Source organism: Dama dama, chromosome 18 (assembly GCF_033118175.1).
Source record: "Dama dama isolate Ldn47 chromosome 18, ASM3311817v1, whole genome shotgun sequence".
NCBI lineage: Eukaryota > Metazoa > Chordata > Mammalia > Artiodactyla > Cervidae > Dama > Dama dama.
This window is the reverse complement of record NC_083698.1, coordinates 5,786,724-5,799,871: the sequence shown is the minus strand read 5'-3', so window position 1 is coordinate 5,799,871 and position 13,148 is coordinate 5,786,724. Positions and strand designations below refer to the sequence as shown.

General features: G+C 41.2%; 1 protein-coding gene across 1 annotated transcript in view; it reads left to right on the top strand.

Annotated features, from left to right (window-relative positions):
* VWC2 (von Willebrand factor C domain containing 2) overlaps positions 1-13,148 on the top strand; it is a 133,121-nt gene that overhangs the window by 24,783 nt on the left and 95,190 nt on the right. Inside the window, exon 2 of the mRNA XM_061166288.1 lies at positions 825-954. Coding sequence (XP_061022271.1) covers positions 825-954 — 130 coding nt within the window. The remainder of the gene's footprint in view (positions 1-824; positions 955-13,148) is intronic.

Sequence of the window (13,148 nt, the reverse complement as noted above, 5' to 3'; positions counted from 1 at the left end):
ATTGTGCTTGATTGGAGAGATCCAAAAAGGTAGCATTGGGGCCAACGGCTGGCAAATTCAGCAAGGCCAGTTGGAGCCAGGATGTGAAGGACGGGTGACACCGGGTGATGGAAGCGATGGCCCATGCGTGGCCTTGGACTCTGGAGCCGAAGCCCTGCCCCTGATGAAAGGTCTGCCCCACCTGTGGCCAGTTGCCTGACACCTGAGTCTCAGTTTCCTTGCCAGAAACAAGGGCCATCACTGGAGTAGGTGTGGTTATTGCTTCCCTGAGAGTTAAATGAGGTCTTGTTGGGACAGCCCCTGGCCAGGTGCCCAGCTCTGAGAAGCCCTAGGTTCCTCCTTCCCTAGCCCCTCCCCTTCCTGTCCTGCTCTGCTGTCTTCACTGGGCAGAGATGCTAAGAGTGGGCCCTGAAGGCCGGCTGGCCCTGGGCAGGGCTTTGCAGCATCTACGGGATGCCTGGGTGGGCAAGAATCCAGTACAACGTGCTGCGTAATTTTTTTTTTTTTTTTTCCAGTGGGTTTTGTCATACATTGATATGAATCAGCCATGGATTTACATGTATTCCCAATCCCGATCCCCCAGAAACAAAAATCTTTCTTCAACAGAAAGCTTGTAAAGAAGCTCACAGTGTGAGTTAATAAAAATACAGAGGCTCCCCGGTGTGGAGCTGGGAGGGAGAGAGCAACCTCGGGTCCCCGTCGGGTCGGTGTGCTCACGCCCAGGGGAGCCTCCCAACCTGAGTCCCTGTCCTCACGGGCTGGGGACGTGTGGAGGTTTCAGCCGAGGATGGAGACGCTGCCCCTGACCGTGGCCTGTGTTGCAGGTGTCGCCGTGTGAGCGGTGCCGCTGCGAGGCCAGCGGGGAAGTGCTATGTGCGGTGTCCGCGTGTCCGCAGACCGAGTGCGTGGACCCCGTGTACGAGCCGGACCAGTGCTGCCCCATCTGCAAAAACGGTAGGTGCCTGCGCGGTTGGCCCTGCGCGCCAGCATGACGCGCGGCTTCGCGAGCGCCTTCCGTGGATGCAGGAAGAGAGGCACGATGGGATGCAGGACCGGATAAAGAACAGGATGCAGGCTGGGATGCTTGTGAGTTTCGATGTTTGCATCCACGCCCTAGCACGCGAGTCCTGGCCCTCTGGGCCCCGGGGGACCCACGGGAGCTGGGTTCCAGTAAGGCCTGCTCTCTCATCGGTATTAGTCCCATGTTTTAAAGGCATTAAGGTCTTTGGAGGAAAATTCAATTTCCACTCTCGGGGCAAGTCGCTTACTTTAATTTAACTTTGTTTGTTCTTGCAAAGCAGTTTCTGTCTTTCCACCACAAATCAAACATGCCGGTTGGGCTCATTTACTTTTCATTACTAAGTGAATTAAACGTGGGACATCGATGAATATTTTTCGTAAGCAAATTAGGCAGGAAGAGAAAGAAGCCTCTCTTCTTCCGTGTGAGAGGCCAGGGGAGATTGGATGCCTCCTGTGCTTTGTCAAAGGGAAATGACAGGATGGCCATGGTTAGCAGGGGAGAGTGTCTCCTCAGCCTGCAGGATGGAAACTGCTTTGTACCTGAGCTCTGAGCCTGTCTGGGCACCACCTACGAGGGTGTTGATGAGAGTGGGTTCTTCAGGAGGGTGGGGTGAACTGTGACCCAGGTGGGTGGGTGGATGAAGTGCTTTGAAGAGAGTTGACTCTGGTCATGCAAGCGCATCTTCAGGTACAGAGGGGTCCTGCCCTGGGAGGGGGCTGGGCCGCCTCTGTGTGGTCCCACGGCCATGACGCAAGATGAGGCCAGAGCAGGGTGTCTCAGAAAGATGAAAGCAACTCCCCCACGGCCAGAGTGTGTCAAAGAAGAGATGAGCTTACTTATGAGGTTACCAGCTTATCAGCTGTGGAGTTGCTGGACATCAAGCCAGGAGATGTGGGCCTTGTCAGTGGCGGATGGTTAGCCCAGGCTGTTATTAGTGTCTGAGGCAATTCTGAGATTCTGCCATCATGCCCATCGACACTGTATAGCTGCGAGGTGCTTCAGACACCTCCAGGGACACACAGACATCCAGATGTCACACGGGAGATTTTTAGACTCTTGAAAGAAGTCAATAGAAGAGGAAGTGAAGTTTCTGTGGAAGCAGGATGGTGGCAGCATCTCAGTGGGCTGTGAAGAGAAGCGAGCCTGGAGAAGGGGGAGCTGGCTTCTGCCTAGGTTTGGGACCAGGACCTTTGAGGTCCAGGCTGCAGTACCCTGTGCTTGGCGGCCTGGTTCCGCCTTTCCCCAAGTCAACAGTATTTAGTGAATAGCTTCAATACAAGTGGCTCAAATACTTGGCGTCCTAAGTATCCAAGATACTGTGTCTCACTTGTCAGTTATGATAAAAAACAAAGTTTTGGCCTTAGACAGTCAGGGAGTCCTCATCTCAATGTTTACAAAAGATAGGAAAACGTGGCTTGCATCCTTGAGGATTTTTCCAACCCCCAAAGCTTTATAAAAATTTCAAAGCTACAGAATATTGATAAATAGCACAAGGAACAGAGATATACCCTTCACTATATATACCCATTGCTCACATTTTCCTGTTTCATTTGCTTTATGTCTTTTGATCTCTATGTGTGTCCCCACTTCTGTATATAACTCAATATTATCAATATATTTGCTTAGTTGTTCTTTTCCATAAAGCCCGCAGGTATCTTCTATTTATACCACAATCAGCATGAAACCTACTGGGCAAAGTTCATGATTTTTTGCAGTTCTTTTTGCCCTTAAGATATATCCCAGTTAGGGTATAGAGTTATAATTTATTTGAATTAATTCTTTCTCTTGTGTGGATATATTGAACTCTTATGAAGATTTAAAGTCACTTATTTCTGTTTGGTTCACTTTTTATTATTAAGATATAACTTTATTTTTTGGATAAGCAAACAATGTTCAAAAGTATGATCTGTATAAATAAGGTCTGGTCAGAGACTCATGGGATGTTTTAATATTGCACTGATGGTTTGAGGGGAGAGGAGATGGTTGCTCTGAAATCAAACTTCTAAATGCTCTGCCTGTAACCTTGAGAGACAGCATAAGATGAAATAAGGCAGGATTTGGTGAGTATTATCTTAAAGACTCTTAGAAGGAGGATGAATATGTTTTTTAAAAGTTAGATTAAGAAGGATTAATACAAAAGGATTTGTATTCAAAGGTTAGATCAATTATATCAAAACAACAACTTTTTATTTTCAGAAATGGACCCAGAAATAAATTTAAACGTGTCTAATCATGTAAATTCTCTCTTAAGTTTTGTTATAACATATTCACTAGACATAATCTAGCTTTCATCTGTCTCTAGGTATAGGGTATTTTGACCTTGACAGGGCAGACAGATAGTGTTTGGAATTCTTAGTGAAAATTTTGCTTGAAGAATGAGAACAGTTTCTCCCAGAAATGAAAGTCCTATGATAGCTGGTTGAGATCAGTGAATAATTTATGGTGGTCTGTCCCTATAATTGCACTCAAAAATCAGTGTCTTCATAACAAAAAGTTACACATCTGATAGATTACAGATTACAGGACATCAGAAGTGATGCTTTATATAAGATTAAATGCTTGGATAGACTTAGCTTGGGTGGAACATGAAGGTTTTAACTCCTGATCTTGGGAAATCAGTCTTCACTTTCACACTCTAATGTTTTAACCTGTGGCATTAACTAACTCCTTCTCCCAACAGAAGGATAATAACAGTTCAGTTGCAAGCTGCCAAAATCACTTGCATTAAAGGTGCAGAAGTTTGAAATCAAGAATGCCTGGAATATAAATAAATGATCACAAATCACATATGACTTAAAATATTCACTTTGTTGACTTGTATAGATCAATCTCCCAAGGATTTTCTTTGATAAAATGGTTGTTTGTGTGGAACTGGTTTTCAGATTTTTTCAGCGATACAGTGAGTGTTCTGCTGACTTGCAGGATTTTGGGTTCTCCCTGGTGCTCCTGCTCCTCCCGTGAGGCTGGCATTCATGGTACACATTCCCTTCAAGCCGGGGGTCAGAAGACCGCATCCTGCATGTGGGCACGTTTTCTTACTTTGAGCATTCAGAGGAAGAAGGCTGACAAATGTAGGACGTCGGCGTTGAAATGTGAGAGTCTTGTTGGGATTAACTCTGGCTCTCCAGTGTGGAGTGTTATACCTGAGCGGGTATGTCCACCAAAAGCACGATTTACAGGGATTGTGTGTCTCCCTGAAGTATTCAGTGCTGCTTGGTGTTAGCTATTTGCAGCTTTATTTCCACCAGAGAATGAGGATGGCTATTTTTTGGAGGAAAAGGACAGTTTTTACGAAACTTTTAAGATAAATACAGAGATTTCACATTATTAGAAGCACTCTCTTGGAAAATATGTGAAAAGCACTAAGAATTAGACACAGTTGGATTTTGCTTTTTCTCTTGTGTATTTCAGACAGCAGGAAAAGATCATAATTAAACCACATGTAGTGAGTTGGACAGCGTGGAATGATGTGTGTGTGTGTGTGTGTGTGTGTGTGTGCAAGATATCCTTCTCATAAGGAAAAGACCATTCCCACATGGCTTCAGTGTTATACTTTTCTAAAATTTTTACCAAAGAAACAATACCTATCTCATGGAAACACTTGGTCATCGCTTAAGATACAATTTTGTTCATAAAAAATAAAGGAAACTATGAGTATCAGAATTAATACTTGATTATACTGTTTGTTTTATAAAATTGGTATGTAAAAATCAGCTGTATGTCTAGATACCAGCAACAAACAAATAGAAATGAATTAAAAAGTACTCTCTCAAATAACATCATATATATCAAATAATTAGAAGTAAATATAACAAAGTTGTACAAGATTGCCACACTTAAAAATCTTAAAGCTTTATTGAGAGAAATTAAAGAAATCCTCAGTAAATGGAAGGATAGACAATGTAATGATCAGAAAACTCAGTAATGTAAAGATGCTGGCAGCCTCAAATTATTCTGTTAAATAAACAAAATCTATGTATTCAGCATAATTCCAATAAAAAATAAATACAATGACTTTTATGTGCAAATTACCAAGTTGGTTTTAAAATCTGCATGGAAATACAGAAGTTAAAAGCTGGCCAGTGAAATACAGAAGAAGAATAATGAAGCTGTAAAATCTGCACTATAAAAGTGATGAACACACTGTGGTATTGTCTCAAAGATCAAAAAACTGGCAAATGGGATCAGAATAGAGTCAGAAAAGACTCAGGCATAAAAGATCACTAGATGCATGATGAAGGTGATCCTGTGGCACAGGGGAGAGGGTGACCTTTCCAGTAAATGGTACTAGGTGAGTTGGATAGCAGTCTGACAATAAAGGTATCTTGACTCCTTCCTCACATAGTACCAAAAAATCAATTCCAAATATATTACAGATTTAAATATGAAAGCTAAAATAATGCTTTCAGAGGAAAACAGAGAACATCTTTATAATTTTGATTCGGCAAAGTTGAATTTTAAAAGATACTTAGAAGACTTACCATATGGAAAGAATTGGTAAGTTGAATTTTATTAAAATTAAGAACCTCTATTCATCAAACAACACTATTAAACCAATGCAAAGCAGCCCACATGTTGGAAAAAATATGCAGTGCCTATATCTGACAAGTGAATAAACCATTCTAACACATCAAAACAGAGAGATGGAAAAGAAGGGACGAAGAGTAGAGAGAGAAAAATCTAAAGGAATTCCCACTCTGTGAACCTCAGTGTCCTTCTTCTGGTTCCACGAATCATACAAACAAGTTGTCTCACTGAGTTTTGCATACTAGGATGCTGCTACTCACCACTATTTTCATAACATTCTGTGATAGGGTATGTTCTTGGTACACAGAGTCCCAAGAGAAAAGTAAGTTGAATTTCTTATTTTAGTGAAATTAAACTAGTATTAATCTGGAGTAGATAATGATAAATTAAGAGGCATATTTTAATGCTTAGAAAAATCACTAGGAAAATCGACAAGGTGGTTGACCCTGGTGGTCCAGTGGTTGAGAATCCGCCTGCCAGTGCAGGGGACATGGGTTTGCACCCTGATCTGGGAAGGTCCCACATGCTGTGGGGCAACAGAGCCCATGTGCCACGACTGCTGATCCTACGCGCTGCAGGGCCGGTGCTCCACCCGAGAAGCTCCCACGATGCAGCCCGAGAGCAGCCCCCGCTCACTGCAACTAGAGAAGGCCTTTGCGCAGCAATGAAGATGCAGCATGGTGAAAAACAAATAAATGCATTTTTTAAATGAGAATTATTATGGCCCAGGTACTAAAGCAAAGCAAAGACATCACACAGAAAACACAACTACAGATCAATTTTTTCTGTGATTATAGATGGAAAACTCCTTGACAAAATATTGACAATCTGAATTCAGCACCATAAAAAGGATGACACAGTATAACCAAGTGAAATTTATTCCAGGATTGCAAGGTAATGTATGTATTATCAAAAAGATGAAGAATTTAAAAAATGACCTCAAAAATGAAGGAAAAGTATTTGACAATATTCATCACTCACTGATGATTCAAGCTCCCAACAAAATAGCAAAAGTGAAATTTCTCATCCTGATAAAGTGCAGCTAAGAATAATCTATGCAAAGTAAAGTGAAAGTGTTAGCTGCCCAGTTGTGTCTGGCTCTTTGAGACTCCATAGACTGTAGCCCACCAGGCTCCCCTGTCCATGGGATTCTCCAGGCAGCAATACTGGAGTGGATAGCCATTCCCTTCTCCAGGGGATCTTCCCAACCCAGGGATCGAACCCAGGTCTCCTGCATTGTAGGCAGATTCTCTACTGTCTGAGCCACCAGAGAATAATCCATAGCCATAGGTAACATCATACATAATAGTGAAACACTAGATGTTGTGTCAGTAAGGTCAGGGAAAAGGCAAGGTTATCCACTTTTGCCACTTTTATCCATTACTGTAGTGGATATTCTACATGATGGGGAAAAAAAGAAGAAAATGATAAAACAAATTAAGGGGTAAAGTTTCCTTTACTCTGACATGTCATGAGTCTACATTTGAAAAATTCCAAAGTACACACACACACACCCCCATTAGAACTAATGAAGAATAACGTCAGATTAATGTATAAAAAGTCTATTTTGGGGTAGCAAGCAGTGAACCACTAGCAACAGACAGTAAAAATGAAACAGAAAATAGTTCCACTTGCAACAGCATCAAAAAGAGTCGAATACTAAGGAATAAATTTAACTACAAATGTGAAAGATTTGTACACTGAAAGCTACACATTATTACTGAAAGAAAGGAGATATAAATAAATGGAGAGAAATTTTATGAATAGAAGTCTCAATATCATCAAAATTGCAGTTCTTCAAAACTGATCTATAAATTCAATGAAATTCTGTACAAATCCCAGCATGCTTTTTGAGTTAAAAATTGAAAAGCTGATCTTAAAATTCCCATGGATCATAAAGAATAGACATAACAATTTGGAAAATAACAAAACTGAAGAATTTGTGCTCTCCAATTTCATAACATACTATAAAGTCTTAATAATTGAAAACTGTAATGTTAGTACAAGGATAGACATGCAGTAATGGAACAGAATTGAAAGTCTAGAAGTAAGTCCAGAATGTAAATCCTTACATATTTATTTTTCACCAACATACAAAGGCATTTTCAATGGGGAAAAAATGAAAGAACAGTCTTTTCAACAAATGGGGCTGGGGCTATTACATACCCTTGTGTAAAAAGAAAAAAAAATAACTTAGATCCTTGCTTAGATCAGTCCACATACAAGCGTTAACTCCAAATGAATCACAGAATTAAATGTAATTTTTATATAATAACAAATAAAACATTGTCATGACCTTTATTTAGTTGGGCAAAGAGTTCTTAGATTCAACACCAAAATTATAACTCATAAAAGGGGAAAAAACTGATAAATTGCCATAGAAATGAGAAGTTTCCATATTTCAGAACATATGATTACAAAAGTGAAAATATAAGGTACAGACTGTGAGAAAATGTTTGCAAATTATATATCTGATAAAAGTCTTTTGTCCAGTATATATAAAGAATTCATATAACACAATGAGAACATAAACAACCCAATAAAAATTGGGCAGAGTATTCGAGCAGATAGTTCAGCAAAGAAGATAAACAAATGTAAATAAGCACATAAAAATATTCTCAACCTCCTTAGTCCTTAGGAAAATAAAAATTAAAGTCACAGTGAGCTACCAGTGTACCCCACTAGAGCAGGTTTAATAGTAATAATAATAATAATAAAGACAATACCAGGCATTGGCAAAGATGTGGAAGATGTGGAGAAACTAGACTCCGCATCTGGAACCCATTGCTGGTGGGAATAGTCCATACACTTTGGAAAACAGTTTAGCATTTTCTTAAAAAGTGAAGCAAGTGAATTCCTTGACAGTCCAGTGGTTAGCACTCAGAACTTTCACTGCCAGGGCCCAGGTTCAATCCCTGGTCAGGGAACTAAGATCCCATAGGCCTTGTGATGTGGCCAAAATAGAAAAAAAAAAAAGTGAGGAGAAAACTTACTATCTGTCCTAGCAATTGCATCCTGGAATTCAATCCAAGAAAACTAAGCATATGTTTATGCAAAGGTGTTAGATAAATATTCATGACAGGATTATCCTTCATAGCTGAAAAAATGAAAATAATCCAAATGTCCAGCAGTGATGAATGGATAAACAGCATATGTTTATTTCCAGGCAGTGGGATATTCAGTTCAGTCGCTCAGTCATGTCCAACTCTTTGCAACCCCATGGACTGCAGCATGCCAGGCCTCTCTGTCCATCACCAACTCCTGGAGTTTACTCAAACTCATGTTGATTGAGTCGGTGATGCCATCCAACCATCTCGTCCTCTGTCGTCCCCTTCTCCCACCTTCAATCTTTCCCAATCAGGGTCTGTTAAATCAGGGACTTCCCTGGCTGTCCAGTGGTGAAGACTGTGCCTTCCCGTGCAGGGGCTGCTGGTTTGATCCTTGGTGTGGGAGCGAAGATGCCACATGCCTTGTGGCCCCAAAACCAAAATATAAAACAGAGGCAATATTGTAATGAATTCAATAAAGACTTTAAAATGGCCAACATTAAAAAAAACTTAAAAAAGAAATCAGCAAACGATGCATTCTACAAAATGGTTGTACCTCAAAAACATCCTGAATGAAAGAAACAAGTTGCAAAGACCACATATTGTATGATTCTACTTATTTGGAATGTGTAGACAAGACAGATTTTTTACAGAGAGAAAGCCCCTGGAATCAGAGGATTAACCACAGATGAGTGTGTGGGAATTTACTGAGGTGATAGAATGTTTATTAATTGGGTTGGTTGCTAAGATCATTAAATTGTACGCTTGCACTGAGTGAGTTTTATAGTATTTCAAGTATGCCTCAATAAAGCTGTTAGAAATATAGACAGATCTCTTTAAAAGATGGCCCAGTGCAGTTTTTGTAATTTCTTTGGCTGACTTCTAAGGCCAGCCTTGACTGCACAGCCTTTCATCTTTCCTTAAAGCATTTCAAACCCTGTGCTGGTGCCTTAGCTAAGACCCTCCTAAGTATATCCTGTTATGTACCTTGAAGGGCTTGGAGGTTGTAAAAAGTTGCAGACGTACAAACCCCTAAAGGTTTGTGGCTTTTGCTAGACTTTCTGGGCTCGGAGCCCCATGCCTGATGTAGATGTGCAAACCTCCTGTTCTGTACCCTTCACTTACAGTGTAGGCACCTCTCTCCCTCCTTCAGTGCCTCACTTCCCCGTGGCATTCTAGACTCTTCTTGATGATCCAGCTTCCTAGGACATGGGGCTGCAGATCCCCTGAGAATGGAGGTTGCTGGCTGCCTCCAGATCTCATGCAAATAGTGTGCTCTTTGGGGATCCCAGACCCCAGAATGCAGTGTTCACCCCATTCAGGCCTGGTGAGCATCACCTGCAAGGCTTGTTATAACACAGACTCACTGATCCCTCCCACTCTGCACAGTTCTGGATCCAGCTGGTCAGGGCTGGGGCCAGAGAGGGCTTCCGTGGTGGCTCAGGCAGTAAAGAATCCACCTGCAATGCAGGAGACACAGGTTCAATCCCTGGGTTGGGAAGATCCCCTGGAGGAGGGATTGGCACCCCGCTCCAGTACTTTTTCTTGGAGAATCCCATGGGCAGAGGAGCCTGATGGGCTGCAGTTCTTGGGGTTGCAAAGAATTGAATATGACCAAGTGACTAAGCGCAAGAACCGGCCAAAGAGTTTGCATTTTTAATATGTGCCTCCCTGGGTGCTTCTGGTGCCCTTGGTCTGGGACCATCCTTGGAAAACTGTTGCTTTGAGGTACTCATCTTCTTACTCTTTGATTTTTCCTCCCAAATTTAAGAAAAGAAGCATACTGTGGAGCTGTGCAGCTTTAGGCATGAATGAGATCTTTTTGAGATTGTGAAGCATTCTGTTGTTTTTCTAGAGATTTCAGAGTTCATAGAAATATGTAACATGTAGTCTTATTTTACCTTTTCGTACTGTTTGTGGGGTACTCACAGCAAGAATCCTGGAGTGAGTTGCCATTGCCTCTCCCAGTGGACCACAGTTTGTCAGAACTCGGCACTATGACCCTTCTGTCTGGGGTGCCCTGCACGACGTGGCTCTAGGCATCATGGAGTTGTGCAAACCCCTTTGCCACGACAAGGCTGTGATCCATGAAAGGGATCGAGCCAGTCCATCCTCAAGGAAATCAACCCTGGATATTCACTGGAAGGACTGATGTTGGAGCTGAAGCTCCAATACTTTGGGCACCTGATGTAAAGAGCTAACTCATTGAAAAAGACTCTGATGCTGGGAAAGATTGAGGGCAGGAGGAGAAGGGGATGACAGAAGATGAGATGGTTGGATAGTTTAGTACAGATCCCTGCTCCCCAACACCCTGTGTTTCAATAGCTCATTGTTAGAGATAGGCTGCAGAGTTGACTATAAGTCTAGTAGCTGAAGCAGAAAAGAAAGTCCTAATAAATATTACCTACAAAAAGAAATGCCCCAGAGAAAATTACTGTTCCTACTGAACAATTTTCCTAAAAATAATACATAATTAAACTTTCTTCTCACTCCAGTTTATAGTCTCTGGGGGCGTAGAATTGTCTATTATTGTTCTTATTTTTTATATTAAACAAAAAACTAAAATCAAGACAGTTTAAATCTGATCACAGTTATTTAGTAACTTGCTGATATGAGGCATGTGGTATATTTTTCCCTGGTTTGGTGTGCTTTTGTTTTTCAATTTTATTGAAGTATAGTTGATTTACAGTGTTGTTTTAAGTTCTGCTATACACCAAAGTGACTCAGGTGTACACACACATATATATTTTTTTCATTGTGGTTTGTCATAGGATATTGAATATAGTTCCCTGTGCTATACAGTAGGATCTTGTTTATCCATCCTGTATATACTAGCTTACATCTCTTAATCCCAAACTCCCAATCCTTCCCTCTCCCCCGCAACTCCTTGGCAACCCCAAGTCTCTTCTTTATGTCTATGAGCCTGTTTTTATTTTGTAGATATATTGATTTATGTCATATTTTAGATTCCACATATAAATGATATCATGTGATATTTATCTCTCTCTTTCTGACTTACTTAGTAAGATCATCTCTAGGTCCATTCATGTTGCTGCAAATGGCATTTTTAAATATTTTTTAATGATTGCATATTTGTGTATTTTGCAAAATTTTTACAATAAGTCTGGTTAACATCCATCACCATACAGTTACAAATTTTTTTCTTTTGATGAGAACTTTTAAAATCTAACCTCAGCAACTTTCACGTACACAACACAATATTAAGTAAAATCACCATCCTGTATGTTACATCCCTATGACTTTTTAAATTTATAGCTCAAAGTTTATACTTTTTAACTCCCTTCTAAGTATTTTTAATGTAAAAACTTTATTCACCTCCTTGTTAGCATTTCCCAAGAGCTCAACTCCAAAGTGCTAGCATATTTCTATTCCATGTGTTTACTTACACTTTGGTTTTGTGGGAGCAATGATTCAGAGGCTATTCCATGAATCCTCACAAAACCCATGGGCACTCATATTTATGTTTTAGAGAAGCATTCACCTGCCCCACAGTGTTCCTCATCCTTCGTGAACTAAGATCGGCTCTGGGTTTACTAAGGTCCACGCCGGGCCAAGCCCTCAGTGTCCCAAGCTCAGACAGCCCTCAGATCTCTTCACTTCTGACAAGTTAGACAAAGAGAAGAGATGGGTTGGGTTTGATCTCTTGAATTCAGGAGCTTAATTTGTTTCCATCTCCTCTGGAGATCTTTGAATCATCAGCTCCTCATTGCAAATTTGTGGATAGCTTAAAATGACACTTTTGTTTGCAAACATTGGGCATAATCTCAGTTTTTAAGAGACTGCCACCAAGTCGCTGTTGCCTGATTATCACAATGAAGTGCTTTTCTGAGTGAAGTGCATGTTGAAACTTCTAGGCAGAAGCTGCACAACTGCGGCTTTATTTGCGTGTTTCCGGAGTCCAGCTGCATCTGTCCTTGGATTTCAGATGGTGCTAGGACTCAGGTCCCAGACCAGCCTCCACGCAGCTCGGCCACTTACACTTTACAGCATGCTCTGTGAACTTGCAGAGGACCAGGCCTGGAACCAAGATGTGAGCACAAACGTCCTCACGCAGAAAACCTCCATCCTGCTTCCTGAAGCAGCTTAATTCCCCTGTGCATCCTTCTCACAGCTCAGAGCTTGAATCACATTGTCTTCTTATGTGGGAAAGGTGGAGACAGGTCATTAAAACTGCTCTTTTGTTGAATATTTGACTCTTTTTTTTTTAGACTTTTGTAGAGGAGTCTGTGTGTGTGTGTGCATATTTATTGCTTTTATAAAACATGGAGGCACTTATCATATATTTTACATCACATGCAAGGATGAGTCAGGTTCCTGCCCTTAATGAGTTCATCAACTAGAGGGGTAAACTAGTGGTCTGTAAATATTGTCTGCTGCTTTCCTTGAATGATGATGAAAGTGGTGAGGAAAGTAGGGGAAAAACTGAGTAATACTGCAGAAAACATTGCCAAGTGTATGGCCTCTGTTTGCTCTGAATTATTTCTTTAGGATAACCTCCCAGGAGTGAGATGATTAGGGCAAAGGCTGGGAAC